Below are 17336 nucleotides of genomic sequence, written 5' to 3'. Positions count from 1 at the left end.
GGAAATCTCAAGAAGGTTGCTGTTTTCTCAGTGACAGGAAAAGGAATGTGAGTGTGTGAGAGACAGAGAGAGACGGGAGAGAGACAGGGAGAAAAGGAGGAGGGAGTGGGGGGTGGGAGGAGAATATGGGGAAGAGGGTGGGACAGGGAGGGCCTCAGAGGCTGGAAACTGCAGAATCTGCACAGGACAGTGTCCTGCTGGGCAGAGGGGAAATAAGAAATCCCTTTTGAAAGAGGCAGGAAGGGGACAAAGGAAGGAAATCGCGGCCTGGACATGGGAGAGCAAAACAAACGGAGCGGGCTGATGTGAAGCTGACTCCGCCATCCTGCCTCCCTGGTTCCTCTGGTTGGAACCCCAGCCCCGTCGGAGCAAGGGTCCCGGCACATGGTCACCGTTGCTGGCCCAGGAGTATGGACACCCTGCAATCATGGGCGCCCCACAATCTAGCTCCAATGTCTTATGCTCTGTGAGCTGCCCTGACCTCAGCCTGACCCCAGTGAGCAGGCCCTGTGCCCTCAGGAGGAGCCGGACCTGCTGGAGCGCCGGCCTTAGGGGCAGAGAGACCTGGAGCGAACAGTCCCATCAGCAGGGCGAGCAGGGAGGGCCTCTCAGCAGGACAACCAGGTGAGCAGCACAGTGATCCCACTGGGGGCCCACAGGGACAGGACAGACAACGACTGGCCCCTGAGTCAAGCGCTTTCCTACTGGTGCTGCCAGCATAGCCCGCGACTAGTATGAGGACAGCGTGGGGCGAGCTCTCTTGGTCCCCGAGTCCGGAGGCAAACACCCTCTCCAGCCAGCACGTGGCGGGGCGTGGAGGGGCTCAGCCACCCTGGGCACAGAGACCACATCCCTCTCCTCACCAACAGGCTCTGTGCCCAAATACAGCCACATGTCCATCAGTGACAGGCGTGCAGAGGTCGCCGAGGGCAACGAGCAGGCCTAGATGGCTCCACCCCGTGGTGGCAGGGGTCCCGGTGCAGTCTGTCCTGGAGCACAGCATCGTCACTCAGTGTGTGGCTCTCATGAAAGGTGTGGAACTAGGGGACAGGAGAGGTCACCCCCAAAACATCTGTTATGGGGCTGCTACCTGAGACAATATAAACATGGTTTAAAATATACTTTTGATCCTCCAGTAGTGGCTGAGACTCTTTTTTTTTTTTAAAGATTTATTTATTTATACAAGCACTGGGTACAGTCAGAAGCGCGGGAGGGTGAGAGAATTCACTAGAGCCAGAGCTGAGAAACAGAACAGGCAGACTGAAGAAACACACTGCTGAGGGGAGCAGCAGGCACGGCAGGAGAGGTCTGCGCGCCATGTGGGACCCTCGCCGGTGGCCGAGGATTGAACCGGCGTTGCAGAGGCTGCAGGCAGCTTTGCAGCTCAGCACTCAACCGCTGCGCCACCAGGGAGGCCCTGGCCAAGACTCTTAAGACAGGAATACAGGGCATCTTCGTTTCAGAAAAACAATTTGAAGGAATTTCATTACAGGCTTAAATAGGAGTTTTAATATGTGTGTTGAATTGATAAGGAATTTGAATACTTGCAGCGATCTGTAGCAATATGTGATAAGCAGTTTCAAGGTAAAATTGAATAATTAATCATTTAACACATATTTGAAAAGTTTTGAGTTTATAATAAGAAAAAGTTCTATGCTAATTTAAAGTATTAACTCATATCTTCACCCCAATGTTTAATAAAAAATCAGAAAGAATGTCTTCCTTAATTATTCCCTACTTCCCACCTTCCCCCAATTCCAATAACGCCGAGTACACAGCCGAAGGATAAGATCTATGGGAAGTTTTAGATCATTTCCACCGTGGAGGCAAGCACAGGGGATCAGCTATTCAAGTGTTAGTTGCTGTTTTAAATACAGCGATGGCTCCACTCATGAAAAGAAGACACCCCCACTGCTCACTGCTCACATGCTCCCTCATCCTTGCAAGCCATGGAAACTTAAGTCTCTTCTGGGTTCACCACCGGGTGTCTGTTCCATTTGTGCAATAATTCAGCAAATATTAACGGAGTCTCTACTATGACCTGGGCATGATGACGGGCGCTGGAAGCTAAAAATGATTAACTCGGAGCCTGTGATTTCAATGAGGAGGTGCCAGTAACACAAGGGCTGCCTGTGCAGGTGAGGTCCAAGTAGGGGAGGTCCCTGCAGGTGCCCCTTGTTCTGAAACAGCGGGGTTGGGGGAGTGGGAGGTAGTGGTGGTGAAGGGGGTTGGCAGGAACGGGCCAGCAAAGCCAGGCAGGAGCACAGCTGCAGCTTCTACCCTCACTCTTCATGCCCTGCTCTGAGCGCTGGGTCACTCCTGTCAGGGTGGAAGTGCAAGGACCAGAGGCAGGGAAGTGCAGGGACTGGTTCAGGCCACACAAAGGTGTGAGGTCTTGGCAAGCCATGATAAAACAGGCTGGGACAGCAATAGCATTTCACATGGGCCTGGGGTCTGTGACATAATACACTGCTGTCTTTCTCTAACTACTGCCTTAAAAATAAGTTCAAAGTGGGCCTCCCCTGGTGGCACAGCTGTTGAGTGCTGGACTGCGAAGATGCCTGTAGCCTCTGCAGCGCTGGTTCAATCCCTGGCCACCAGCAAGGGTCCCACATGGCACGCAGACCTCTCCTGCCGCGCCCGCTGCTCCCTTCAGCAGTATATTTCATCAGTCTGCCTGTTCTGTTCCCCACTCTGGCTCTGGTGAATTCTCTTACCCTCCCACGCTTCTGACTGTACCCAGTGCTTGTATAAATAAATAAATCTTTTAAAAAAATAAGTTCAAAGTTTACCGTCAGCACAGACATCTCTTTATGTGATGGACATGTATAAATAACTGCCTATTTGACATCTTCTTTTCGATCCTTGTCAAATGCAATTCATTCTTATCATGTTCAAAACCAGCGTCAAGCTCTCCTTCCCCTCCAAACCTGGGTCCTCTTTACTTGCTCCCCAAAGTAGTATCCCATCGTAGTCAGCACCTAAGGCAGAGGCAGGGGAGTTCCCTCAGACACCAACTTCTTCCTCCCCTACAATGTTTACCAGAATCCTTCCACCTGATCCTGTTGGTTTCACCTTTAACCTCTTTGCATTTCTTTCCATGTCTATTACTGTCCCTGTCCAAGCTGCTATTTCCCTCCCTGGATTTCCATCTCAGCCCCCTGTTTGGTCTTCAGCATCTGCTCTGCTCACCTACAAGGCTGTTCTCTTTATAAGCAGAGAGATCTCTTCTGGAAGCAAATCTAGTAATGTTATCTGACCACTGAGAATATTTCACTGGCTTTTCAACTGCTCTTAGAATAAGGAATCAAGATCTGATATTGGCTTCCAATGCCCAAATGGCCTGATTCTAGCTCCCCTCCAGGCTCCTGGCCGACTCTGGCACTCCAGCCACTGTACTTGCTCTCGTGTCCATCCTGCCCTTGGACCTTTGCACATTCTGGCCCCACAGCCGAGACCAGCTTTCCCCCTCTAGAGTCACGTGTTTCTTAATAATGGGGATATATTGAGATGTGTCACCAGGCAATTTCCTTGTAACCAGGCAAACCCAGCGTACCACACACCTAGGCTTGATGAAACAGTCTAGTGGGGCCACTAGACTGTTATAGCATCCACTGTTGACCAGAATGTGACACATGGCTCTTTCTGGCACCAGGCTGACACTCAACCAATTCCAGGGACGCCTTTCCTGACCAGATCAATGTCTCCTATAAACCGCTCCCAACGCGCATTTCCTTTCAACACTTGTCACGATTATAATTTTAAGATCTTTGATTACTTTCTGCCTCCCTTGTTATACAGCATGTCCCAGGAGGCAGGACTGGGTCTTGTTTTTTCTTTCTCACTATTCTAAAGCCACTACTTAGGACACAGGCAACAGTTAGTTAGTAAATGCTCTTTGAATAGAAGCAGGGTGAGGCAGGCACTCAGACTTGAGTTCCCTCTGTAAGTTAGAAGGTTCCTTAAAAACTACAGGGTCGGGGCCTCCCTGTTGGCGCAGTGGTTGAGCGCTGGGTTGCGAAGCTGCCTGCAGCCTCTGCAGCACCAGTTCAATCCCCGGCCACCAGGCGCGGGTCCCACATGGCGCGGAGACCTCTCCCACCGCCCGCTGCTCCCCTCAGCAGTGTACTTCGGTCCTTCTGCCTGCTCTGCTCCCCGCTCTGGCTCTGGTGAATTCTCTCACCCTCCCGCGCCTCTGACTGTACCCAGTGCTTGTATAAATAAATAAATAAATCTTTAAAAAAAAAAGGCAAAACAAACTACAGGGTCTATGAAAGTGCCTTGTGATAAAACGTCCACATCAAACTCCACTTGTTGCTATGATTTGCCCACAGGCATTATGCCATTTCTAAATGTGTCCTGGGGAAGGCCAGTTCCTACCCCACTTTCAAAAACACAGCTCCCTGCTAGTCTACATTTTGAGAAAACCCACAGTAGTGCATACAAGTTGAGGTGCACAGTTTTAAGAACAAGGAACAAAATTTTCACTTATCATTTATCAACATAACATTATAAAACATTATACCATTATAAAACATTATAAAACAAATTTGTCTTGTTTCCATTTTAACTCTACTCATTTTCTAGACCAGACAAATGCAAACAAGGTGTATATGACCTTTTCTATTTTCTTTTCCTTGTGTTTTATTTCTTATTGGCTTCTAAAACCCTTTAATGACATTAATTTCCCCAGTTTCAAATATAAGGTGTTTTCCCCTAAACTTCGCTTGTTAAAAAGGGTTTTTACAATTTTGCACTTTGGAATCTGTACACTCAGATGTCTGCACACAATTAAAAATTAATAGGTGATAACAAAAGCATGGGAAACAAAAGAAAAATGGAGAAACTGGTCTTAAAATTAAAACCATTAATTTTTAAAGTGCACAAAGGACACTATCAAGGGATGTGGAGACCAGCCCCTGAATGGGAGAAAGTGTGCACACGTTGTTTCCATTCAGCATACATAAAGGATTCCTCCAACTCAAAAACTAAAGGACAAACAAGCCAGTTAAAAACAAGTAAAGGACTTGAATAGACTTTTCTCCAAGGCAGATACAAGCTGGCTGATAAGCACATGAAAAGATGCTCATCCTAAATCCTTAGGGAAATGCAAATCAAAACCACCAGGAGTGAGACCACTTCACACCTACTGGTGTAGCCAGGAAGAACAACAACAAAACCAGAAAACAGGTGTTGGCAAGAATGTGATGAAACTGGAAATCTTGAAAGTTGCCATGAGGATGTCAAATGATGTAACTGCTGTGCTTCCTCAAAAGTTAAAGGTGGGGTGACCACCTGCCTCAGCAATCCTCTCTCTACCTCCCCAAAGCGGGAACTCCAGCTGACACTTACACACAAAAGATCACAGCAGCATTTTTCACAACAGCCCAAAGGTAGAAACAACTCCAGGTGCCATCAACATAGGGGCGTGTGCACAGACACGGCCTGTTCTCTCTGAGCTGGTGATGGTCCATGGGGTTGCAGGAACACTGAGTTGGCAATCGCTGAACTGGTCCTCTTAGGGGCACGCAGGATTAGGTTCTAGAGAGCCCGTGGTGAGGACACCTTCATCTGCTAGTCGATACGCCATCTTGTCTCATGTATGTTTGTTTAAAGACACCTCATTGACAGATTTTGTCGGTTCATCAGCACTGGACTCACAGCAACAGCACTGGAACTCAGGCCTGAAAGCAGCTTATCTAACACATGTGATGGCCTACGAGGGACACTGCAGCCTTCCTAGGTACACCAGACAGCACTCGGCCTTATGCCTGGAGGCCACTTCGGAGAGTGAAATCACCAACATGAAGCACAAAGATGCCAAGAATGTGGGACCAACTAGATCATGAAAAGAACACTTGTTTATCAGATAAGAGATGGATCAAGAAGACCGGCTGGCAGCCGAGCTGTGCGCGCCTGGGGAATCAAATTCATGGCTACTCTGTGCAGGTCTGTAATGTCGGCCAAGTACTGACTTTGCAAGTTCTGACTCTGAGGTCACAAATAAAGGGAGCCAAAGGCCGATTCACACATCTGTGGACAACAGTGATTAACTCTATGGACCTACAGTGGCATGTTATCCAGCCAGTGAGTGCAATTCTGATACACGCTCAACATGGCGGACTCTTGAAGACATTGAAGACGTCACGCTACGTGAAACAGGTAAGTCACAAAGAACACCTCTTGTATGGGTGCACTTATATGAAACATCTAGGTGAATTCATAGACTAAAGGTTATCAGGGGCTGGGGGAGAATATGCAGAGATTGCTTAGTGGGCTCATAAGCTGTGTTTGGGATGATGAAAAAGTACAGGGACGGATGGTAATGATGCTTGCACAAGATTGTGGATATAATTAATGCCATTGAGTCACACACTTCAAAATGGTGAAGGTGAAAATTCCAAGTTTTATCTATCTTAGGCTGAAAAAAATCAATAGATGGACTAAATAAGATTAAAAGGATTATTTGAGTTTTCTCTTAAAACATAATCACATCGACACCTTGGATGGCACTAATAGAGACTGTTATTTACCCACACTTGTGAAACAAAGACCCTCTTTAGTATGTTTTTCTTTTGATTTATAGGCCACATTTCAAAACAGATTTACTATTTAACAATATCAGCTTACTACTGACGAAAACAAGTAAATGAAAATGTGCATGTCACTTGTTTGGCCTCACTTCATGCTTTTGGTGAAAATTTATTCAGTACTAGAATTATTCTTTCTGACTAATTGCCAAACGAGGGGTCACTGTGAAAACCAGCAGCTAATTTATCACTGGAATACAATATTCTTTACGGTATCCTTGATCTGGGTCAATCGGTGCCCTTAGATAATACCTGCTGGTACTATATAGGTGTCTGGCATGCTGTGTCCACTTTTAATCTCTTGCACAGCTTTTCTTTCTTTTATCACCCATTTACTTCTCATCTGCTTCCCTCCCTACTGAAAACGCCTATTTTCACATCTCAAGAGAGAGCCAGCCATCTGCTAGAATGTGGCTGTGGATACTATCATAATTCAAACGTTCCTTTTCATTTTAAGTATTTCTTGACCCAACAATTACAAAGAAGCACCACTGGATGTAAACACAAGTGAAATGTGCTAATGTGGAATGCAAACACTATTAAAATGTAAACTTAACATAGGAAGGAGTTCACGGCCAAAGAAAAATCTATTATGATTCTTTCAGTCTTTTAATATGCATCATAAAACTAGAAATGTTTTACTACAGAATAACATTTTGGCTTCTGTTATGATTGCAAAGAAGGGTAATTATGATTGTCATGAAAACACATTGAACAGCTGTATAGTGTTAACAAAAGAACCATTATATGAAAGCTCACAAAACCTGGCACTTCACACACTCACATTTCCTGGAAATTAGATCGTCTTCCCAACTGGAGCAGATACCCAAAGAGACTGTTTTCTATTAATTGTGGCTTTGTACCAGTCAAGTTTTGGGAGCCAACTGGATCATCTCTCTTTTGGGACAGTTCCTACATATTCTTACGTGAGACCTATATACACTGATTTATAGATGCGTAGACAGGGGCATTATTATTCTGTAAGAAGTTATTTTTAAGTTTTTGAATGATAGCTTTTTAACTCTTAAAAAAAGCTAGTTATCAGTGGATTCTTTCACAAACGTACATCTGTTTAGAAATCACAAAAATTCATAACAAATAACTCTGCAGTTTATTTTATGAAGGCTAATTAATAGGTACTTACTCATTAAAGACGAGGTCTGGCGCAAAATAGAGAAATTGGCTGTTCGTATGTTTGTACGATCTCCAGCTCAAGGCAAATGATGACAGACACATCCAAGAATACTGGATTAGGGTAATTTGGTCCTCAAGAGGCAAGTTTTTAAATCCTGAAGAACAGAACAATTAATCACAGAAATACACTTAGCATAAGTACATTCCAGGAAGATGCTTGTTAAGTCAACCCCCAAACAGCCACCTCTCTTGAATAGACACAATAAATTCCACTGTCATTTATGGGGCACCCGTGATGTGCCAGGCCCTGTTCAACATTCAAATTCACCCTAAATTCTCAATGAAGGTGAACAGCTAGGGCAAATAAAACTGGGGAGATTCACTGTGAATAATGGTTTAACATGCTTGGCTAGACAGAGAGAATTTGTATTAACCTGTAACTCCTCACAATTAAAACCATCAAAACAAAGGAGACTTAGTAACTGTCCACACCTGCACATCTATACTAGAGGTGCAAAATTTTACTTTTCATGAGTCTGTGGGGGTTGAAAAGCATTACTTCTGCTCCCCCTGGTCTGGGGTAATACCAGACTTAGACTTTGGAGGTGATAAGCAGCCATGGCACCTGACCTCACCTCTCCTACTGTCTGCCTTGCAGGGCCTTAAGTCTCTCTCTGGACCCTTCTCTCATCCCATGCGTATCCAGTGGCTTTGAGACAGTGTTCCCTCTCTAGAGTTTCACCTCCATAGGTGACCCAAGAAACCACTTTGGATGAATAAACGGGGACAGAGTGACAGCAATTCTAAGTGCTGTTTCTATAGATGAAAAGGGGCCATCGCAACAAAATCCTACAATGTGAAGAACAACTAGGAATTTCAAGGACAACGTAAAGGATACTGGGGCTAAGACAGTGTTTTTAGAAAGAAGAGTCTTTTAGGGTCTCATACAACATCCCTCCTACAACAGGTCTTGGTCTACCTGATTCATGCTCAGGTGAGGCCTGCTAATAATGGGTTCAGTCAGTGCTTTCACAATGCATGTTACCTTATTTAAAGCCTCAAGATGAAAATTTTCATTTTAATCATCAACAACAGTAATGTGTATGCTAAATCAACAACAGAACCCTTACTCCTAATGCCTTGGATTAATGAACACAATCAATGGCTTTTTTCTACACAGCCTATTCACTTGATGCCAATTTCCCATTTAAAGTTAGGATTGTGCAGAAAGCTAACTCCAAGCGGCCCCTGGGCATGGTGGAGAGTGTCCCCCCCACACCTGTCCAGGTAGGATCAGGCTGTGGAAGGAGGGTCGGCCGGCCTACCTGGAAGTACCTTTGCCCATTTCACGACTTGAATCATCTGTTTGCCCGCTAAGCGGTTGAGCGTGGACAGCAGATTCTCAGCGGTATCTGGTTTGGAGCTGTCGTAGCCTGCATACACGACCTCGGGCTCGATGGTTTCCAGGATCATGGCAGGGGACGGCGTGAGTGCCCGGGAGATGGCAGAGAGCTGGGGCACCAGCGCTGAGTTGACCGAGGGCTCCTTCGCGGGCGCGATGTAGGTTGTCCCTTCCTCAGGGCTCTGGGGGGGCGGGGGCGGAGGCGGGGGCTGCTGCTGCTGCGTCTGTTCTTCATGAATCCCTTTCAACTTTCCCAACTTTTTTGACTTTCGAGCTATAAAAATATATAAACAATAAGGGCAAATTGAAATTATATTTGGGATCTACCCCACGAGGTTAAACCACAGTCAGCATCATGGATGGGTTCCAGCATACTTTTCCTCTAACTATGTCAACAGTCGATACCGGACACTATTATAAGAGCTTTATACAAATTAACGAATTATAGAAATTGATGAGTAGGTACTATTAGGATTCTCACTTTATAATGAGGAACCTGAGTCTAAAAGGGTTTAGAAATCTGTCCAAGATCACACAGCTAGTGTATGTGAAATAGATATGTGGGCAGAGGAAGGATAAATCACTTAGAGGGTTAGTAAGTTCTATATTCGTAACTAAATCTTATCTAAGCCCCACTTTCTATCCATCAAAGAATTGCCAGCAAGTGCTAGAATATCCTCATGCATGTATGAACTTAGCGCTATCTCTGCCCCCTCATTAGCTCTCCTGGCCCCTTTGCTTCCTCCTGGCCGGTGCTTCTGTCCCACTTCTCCTGTGATGGACCATCTGTAACCACTTGCTTTTGCCAACTAATGATTTTGTGCAAGTGCTGCTGGTCTTCTATTCCCAGCTCTATGGTTAACTGCTGGACCACAGGAAGGCTGCATGGTCTCGGCAGTCCCTAGGGTACTTTGGGAAATGCTGGACCTAAGAAAGTGATGTAGAGATGGCCACTGAAAGAACAGAGAAAAAGCAACCTCAGAGTAAGCAACATACAGGCATTAAATATCCGGATGATCTCAAGTTGTGCTAACTAGTCAATGAATAGGAATTGACAACTACAAATCTCTTCAGGTGTAAGTTGCACTGATGAATCTGTAAACACCTGCCCCACACTGTATTTTTAAGACAAATGATACACATTATATAACCTATCACTGAAAAAAATATACTACTACACAGGAATCCAACTTTAGATTTTTAGGAAAACATACCACATACAAGTCACCACATGGTCTGATTTGTCCAGAACAGTTTTGGTGGATGCAATGATGGTTGAATCAATGAAAGGATAAAAAAGAAAAGAAAGTTCAGAAGTACCCAAATGAATTCTGAGCTGTGGTAATAACTTACTTTATAAGGTTTATTTTCTTGAAGGTTTTAAATGTAAAAATCAGTTGAAGAACCAGATACCTTTTACTTAGTTCTAATAAATGGGAGGAAATTTCAGGATACAAACTCAGCACAGAGTGGGGCTATACCACACGAATGGACTTGATTAAAATAAATGCACGTTTACAGTTACTATGCGAACATTCACCGCGTTCCTCACAGAAACACTGATTTCGATAAAAGACAAGCCGGTATCTGACAATAGACACGCATCTGCCACACATTCCTGAAACACTGAAATTGGGCTTAGAAGATGAACAAGTTATAATTCCTATCTTTAAGGAATTTAAAATGAGCAGAACAATAAATGTATTTTCAGTTATTCCATCAAATAATTTCATTTTGATATAGTCTGCCTCCTTCAGAAAAAGATTTGAGACAGAACAATGTTTTTAGATTTATTTGAATTAAAAATAGATGCACCATATTCACGTCTGCTAATGGGTAGCTGCTGACAAGGTCCTGCCCAGGAGCTGAGCGTTCAGTGGTAATGAGGTTTCTGATGAAGGCGTGAGTGGATGATGGAGGAAATAATTGGCAAAGTAGCTCAAAAAACTAGACCAGCACGAGAGAACCTAAGATGTCAATAATGAAAAATGCCGGTGACGGATGATTCTGTAAGAGCTTGAGAAAATCCTCACGAGCATATATTGGTCATCTGAGGAAAGAGATCTGGGAACTGTGTGTCACATAAACTCTCCCCTAAGACTCAGGTAACTCATCTCACAAATGGACACCAAAGTAATTCCCTCTCATGTCACAGAGGGCTAAATGGGTAAGAAAAGTAAAACCATGTTCAAAATTATTACTGACATCTGAAACATTTTCACATTATTTCCACCCTTTTCTATAATTTTGCAAAAATTTTAAACTATTATGAAAATATCCTTCTCCTTTACAAAACTATATCTGATGATAACCATCACTTGATTAACTACAAACCGCCCTGGGTGATATTTTCAAATTTTATTAAGTGTGGTATTTGCTTGCAAATTAATTATAAAATTCATATTTGCTGTAGGCCTTAAGTTTGTAGTGCTGTGTTTATTCTCATCATTGATTTAAGGTCAAGGCCATGAAAAATTATGAAGAATGCTTAATATTTTCTTTGGCACTTACACACAAGGCTGTGGCCTATAGCACAATCGATTGAGCAGCTGTCAACATTATTTATCATGGCATTTCAGTTACATTTAACTCGATGTCATTTTGGGGATATATGTGGGATATACTTGGAATTGAGTAATGACCTATACTTAAGAAGATAACAAATACTTTCAGTGCACGGATTCTCCAGCCAAGTATATCCACTTGGTATCTCTTTCAAAAGTGTGGGGAATACAGTGACATAATTAATTGCACCTATATTACTCAAAGTAGTCTTTCTGATGCTTGGAAATTTTATAGAGCTCTTCTAATATATGCCGTATTCTAAAATTAAGGCTCCTGAAAGTTGGTAACAATGTCTAATGTATTCCAATAACATTACTTCCATGAAGCTTATAAGTAACTAATGTTTGTTGAATAAATTTATTTCAAATTTGAATAAATTCAATACTGCTAACTTTTAATAAACTATTCTGCTCCACAAGTGACCTATCAATTTACTTTACGTAAGTAATGGAGACACATTTCTGTGATTTCAAGATAAAATTTCTGAACTGCCAGTTAGTATTCTTTTTCAAAACTTCTACTGCATAATGATCCACTGGTAGAGTCGTACTCTTGAAGTGCCACATCTAAATAACAGGGGGCATGTTTACCAAGCAGTTATGTGCCAAGCATAGTTAAAAACACTTTTTGGTGTTTGAACCATTCTTTTGGTGTTTTGCCTACCATGCCGCTCATTTTGTAAGTGATGAAACCTATTCAGAGCGATGAAGGACTTCAAGGTCACAGAGCTTGGACTTGAATCCACAGGATTTGGACTTGAATCCAGCCATGGCTCAGCCTCCGCCTCCTAACTTCTATGTATGCAGACTCTCCTCTCGTCCCTCCGTCTATCTAATTTGTATTATTTTTGTACTTCCAGAGAGCACAAGCTTCAAATCCAAGAGTGTAATTAAGATGCTTGCTAATCACACAGGAAAATCTTTGGCCAAAAATATTTAATGAACATGTTTCCATCATCCCAAGCAACCGTGAACGTACATTTTGGCTCTGAACACCTACCTGCCATTCTACTAAATTAACACAGAGTTAATGGCCATCGGGTTTGGGTGCCCAAGCTCCCAGGTGGCCAGAGTTACGGTGCATTTCTCCATTGCCAGCAACAGCGCCGTGTGGCTGTGTGCTGTGGGGAGGGGAGCAGGTGGGGTGCATTTATATGTCTGTAAACATCTCCCAGTCCCACTTAAATCCAGGGGAGTTTCATTTGTTCTGCCTGGATGTTGCGAGGGACTAGTGTTCTGTGGCTGCCCTAAGGTGCCAAGTCCTCAATTCCCAGCAGCACAATGGCAACTATTTTCTCATGGTGCCTCTGGGAAACAGAACTGTGCTGCTCTGTGATCCCCAGGAGCTGTGCTGTGAAAGGCCATGCTTCCCACCCTGCCCAATCCATGTGGTATCCTATAGAACTGAGAAAAATTCCCACTGGGATCTCAAGAGTCGCAAAGGCCTCGGCACATGGCAGGAGAGGCTTCCTGTGGGTTGGCGCCACGTCCTGAGGCTGGGATAGGTGTGGGACGAGGACCGGCCGGAATGTTCCTGCATCCCCCAGGAAAAGGAGCAGATGAAGAGTTTTTGAGGTGCTTTCATCACTGCCTTTCTCAAGTACATTCAATTAAAGATTCTTTAATCTTGTAAGTGGGTAATCAGAAGGGTTTTTTTTTTTTTTCTTTTGGAGTGGAATAAAAAACTGCTATCTAGAGAAATATGGAATTTTTCAATCACAACCTTTTGCTGGAAAAATTCAGAGTGAGAATTCTGTCATTTTAGAAATGCTTCGTGCCAGGTCTTGAGCTTTTAGGTCCTGGCAGGAACTACAGGAGAGGATATATTGAGGTTATATGAAAACATGTATTTTTCTGTTCACAGGCTAAATGTAATCACTGGTTTAAACCCATAGGACAATCACAGCCCCCGCCCCCACCCTCTTTCTGTCACAGACAATTTTTCTTCCCACCCTTACCCTGCGGAAGCCTGTCTATTTTCCTCACTGTCAGGCCTTTCTTTCTATTGCCAGAAGAAGGAAATTCTGAGTTAGGGGGGCCTCCTCCTACTTGTGAGTCAGGAAACCACAAGAAGGACCCCATGTTTCTTCAGGTTTAGCCATTTCTTACTGATAGAAAGAGAGCCCAGGAGCGGCTATGAAGGAACTTGCAGGAAGTGAACTGAGTCCAGGAGGTGCTGCCTGGTGAGCAAGTCATTAGCTCCGCCACAAGGAAGTGGGAGCACCCCATTGTTTACAAACACCCCACCGGTGGCTAAGGAATTTGAAAACAAGGTATTTTTAAAGTATCACTAAAAATTCATGATTAACCTCGAAAATTTAATAAATTAACAACCATTCCTGGTTTTACTAGCACAGAAAATATGGCAAGGCAAACTCAAACGCAACTTCTGACCACTTTAGAAGACATTCCATGTCCCTCATTCCCACCCTATCAGGCAATGGCAACCGTGTGAGGTGATGGAAATCCTAGTTAGCTTGATCGTGGTAGTCATTACCTAGGTCTACTTAAATCAATTACCATTTTAAACAATTTTAATCTGTCAATCATACCCCAATAAATCTGGAAAAAATACACTCCGAATTCACAGATCTCTTTATATATTAACTTTTAACACGTGTATCTACAGTGTCTTTATATCTATATTAAATATAGTTTTGTTGTACAGTACGATTATCAATGATTTAGCCAAGAAGGAACATCCACTCGTCATTTAGTGTTCTGGGTGGCGAGAGATGAAATGTTGGGCAGAATTGGAGGCCAGACATGAGACTACAGCTTGGCAGAGCTGGATCAGTACATAGGACAGAGAGGAGGGTCTCTGAGGTGGGCCATGGTAAGTTCTGGGTCAGCCAAGGGCAGGCACTGTCCTGGGGGCTCACACCGTGCTCCTGTGTTTGCTTTGGGTGTGACTCAGGTAACACTGTGGATCCAAGTGGACAGAGCTACCTGCCTGTCTGGGAAACCAACCAAAGCTCAGCACCCATGATGCCCCTTGAGAAGAAACCTTCAGACCAGAAGACAGGTCTGAGACTAAAGGAAATCTGAGGGAGCTAGGGGGTCTCTGATTTTTCAGAGACAGTAACAAGGTTCTAGAAGAACCCCAATGACATTTTGATACTTTCCCTGCTAGGACGGGGAGTCAGAGGGGTCAAGCCAGTAGCTGGGGTTACTGGGGCTAGAGAGATGGCTGACATGGCTGTTTTTAGGGCATTTGTATTTTCTGTATTTATTCTCTCCTTTTCCTCCTCTAATATCTAGCAATATTTTTTCCTCTCCTTTTCTTCTCCTAATGTCAACCAGACTCAGGAACATGTGGACACCAGAGCATGTATGGGGAGGGCTCCATCTCCAGCCAGGTCACGACTGGGTTTAAACCAAGAAGGAACCTCCAAAGAGAGAAGAGTGTGTCAAACAACAGCCCCTAGCTGATAGAGAAAGCTTCCAGAACTTTGTTCTGCTGGAAACTTAGCTAGTTTTGTATTAAAATAACAGACCGTTGCTGGGCTGAGTGGCAGTGGGCTTGAGTCACTATGATTCCCAAAGTCCTTTTGGCACCTCTTCTGAAGAAGAGCAAAAAGTGGTAGGGAATGAGGCAGGTGTGTCCCCTGCCAGGTAAGTGGTAGATTTACTGGAAGGGACACCGGCTGCCTGGGCCACGCTGATATTGTGCTGACATCTATCTCCAAGAAGTGTCAGAAGGGCATAGTAAATTGACAAATCCTCCCTCTAAGCCTGGGACCGAAATGCTTCTGGAAGACTGGGATTGACTGATTCTAGGGTACAGGGCGAGGAATATGAGAAAACCAGTAGTGACTTCAAATACTTAACGGGACATTTGCCAAACCATGGAAGACATCTGGTTTCTACTTCCATTCAGGTCAGGGTGAGATATAAAGGGTTGAAAGGGACGAAGAAGGCTTAGACCTCAGGAGCGTTTCCTCCAAGTGTCCTGGAATGTGTTTGGGGAGAGACCGGAATGTATTACCTGCTACTAACACACGATATTCCTTTCCAAAGACTCTAAAGAACAAGTTGGCAGGTGCCCTGCGCGCCCAAGTGCAGGCTGCCTTGAGGTAGAACGTAAATGAATAAGTCACGGCGATGAGGTGGTCCCACCAAGGATGCAAGTGAGACCCTATGTGTGGTCCGGTCCTGTTGGTCTGAACAAAACTTCCCAGTTCAGATTTGGTTAAAAAATAGGAATAAAGCCCTAGTAATGGTAAGTGTGCTAAGAGATAATTTTAGAAATATTTTTCCAAAATATGCTCAAAGGCAAACAAACACTGACCTCATGCTTGCAGGAACGTCCAGCATCAGGGAAGAAACACCTTAGATCCCTGCTCCCTTCCACCCGCCCCCTGTGCTCACCCCCACCCCATCTTTAAAAATACTTTCACCACGAGCTCTGCGCAGTTCTGGATTTAAAATGGGCTCTTTGGGGGCTGGACAAAGGAAAGAGCTAGCTGTGGACACCCAGCAAATGGTCCCTCCCTCAGTTGAAAAGGTAATTCTTTAACAGCTGCCAGGGCTGCTCCCGTGGTCTATGCTTGAGCAGAGAATTGATTGCACGAAGCACAATCTCACTGGGAATGCAAGGTAAATAGCCTCATTACAAATATTTTATGAAGAAATATTACTGTTCTAACAAGGTCAAGGGGTAAACAAGATACGAGAAAGAGGCCAAAGGCAGTGACCTGGAAGAAGGCGACAGCTCCAGGTGAACATGCGGTGCCTTCCCAAATCCTCACGCGATCCTTTCTAGGTTCGGGCCAAAACCAACTGGTCAGAACCTACAACAGACACTGGGCAGCAATTCCACAGGAAGGGTCCGGTGCACATCTCCGCAATCTGGCAAGTCTGCTAGGCAGGAGTGGCCTCAAGCAATACGCCTCACCCCCACACAAGTTTACCCAATAGATGTATTAGGAAGTTATTTATCGGGTAAAGGCATTTTTCATTATAAAATTTTCAGAAGAGTCTCTAAAGAAGCTCTGAAAGAAATTGTAGAGTATAATATATGAACATTTGTTTTCTCATCATTTTTAGGCTTGCTCTTTTTTTTTTTTTTTTTTTTTTAATTTAGGCAACACTGGTTTAGAGGTAGAGGATCACACCTCTTTAGATGCACGTTACACTCCGTACCCACCACCAAGGCAACCAATGTTCTCCTTCCACTGGGACTAGATTCCACACTCAGATTTCTAGAGTTGCTTACTGGGTAGCTTCTGTTGGCTCCCTTGCTTTATTTCCCTATTGTCCACATGGATGTGACACCATCCAGGATTGTCTTTCTCCTTCTGCCACTTTGCTTAGCATGACCAGTCCCACCCATGTGGTTGCAAATGACAAAAGTTCACCTCTTTTTCTATAGCTGTGTGGCACTCCATCACACACCTGTGGACATACACCACACCTTACTCTTCTGTCCTTGGGCACTTAGGTTTAGGCCTAAGTTAAAATTAACCACCTTGGGCCTCCCCGGTGGCGCAGCGGTTGAGCGCTGGGTTGCGAAGCTGCCCGCAGCCTCTGCAGCGCCGGTTCCATCCCCGGCTGCTCCCCGGCCATCGGAGGAGGGTCCCACATGGCGCGCAGACCTCCCCTGCCGCCCGCTGCTCCACTCAGCCGTGTACTTCGGTCCTTCTG

The 17336-nt window shown here is 44.5% G+C and overlaps 1 protein-coding gene across 2 annotated transcripts in view; it reads right to left on the bottom strand.

Annotated features, from left to right (window-relative positions):
• The window catches only part of NR3C2 (nuclear receptor subfamily 3 group C member 2), a gene marked incomplete at both ends in the record, with an annotated part of 287239 nt that overhangs the window by 43784 nt on the left and 226119 nt on the right, over positions 1-17336 (bottom strand). Inside the window, 2 exons of one of the 2 annotated variants that reach the window (XM_084246418.1) lie at positions 7735-7879; positions 9050-9400. In XM_084246418.1, coding sequence (XP_084102544.1) covers positions 7735-7879; positions 9050-9400 — 496 coding nt within the window. The remainder of the gene's footprint in view (positions 1-7734; positions 7880-9049; positions 9401-17336) is intronic. The other variant, XM_084246419.1, reaches the window with a different exon arrangement.

The sequence above is a fragment of the Talpa europaea genome, assembly GCF_964194135.1.
Source record: "Talpa europaea genome assembly, chromosome: 10".
Taxonomy (NCBI): Eukaryota; Metazoa; Chordata; class Mammalia; order Eulipotyphla; family Talpidae; genus Talpa; species Talpa europaea.
Note: the sequence above shows the minus strand (reverse complement) of the source record. Positions and strands in the feature narration are given on the sequence as shown.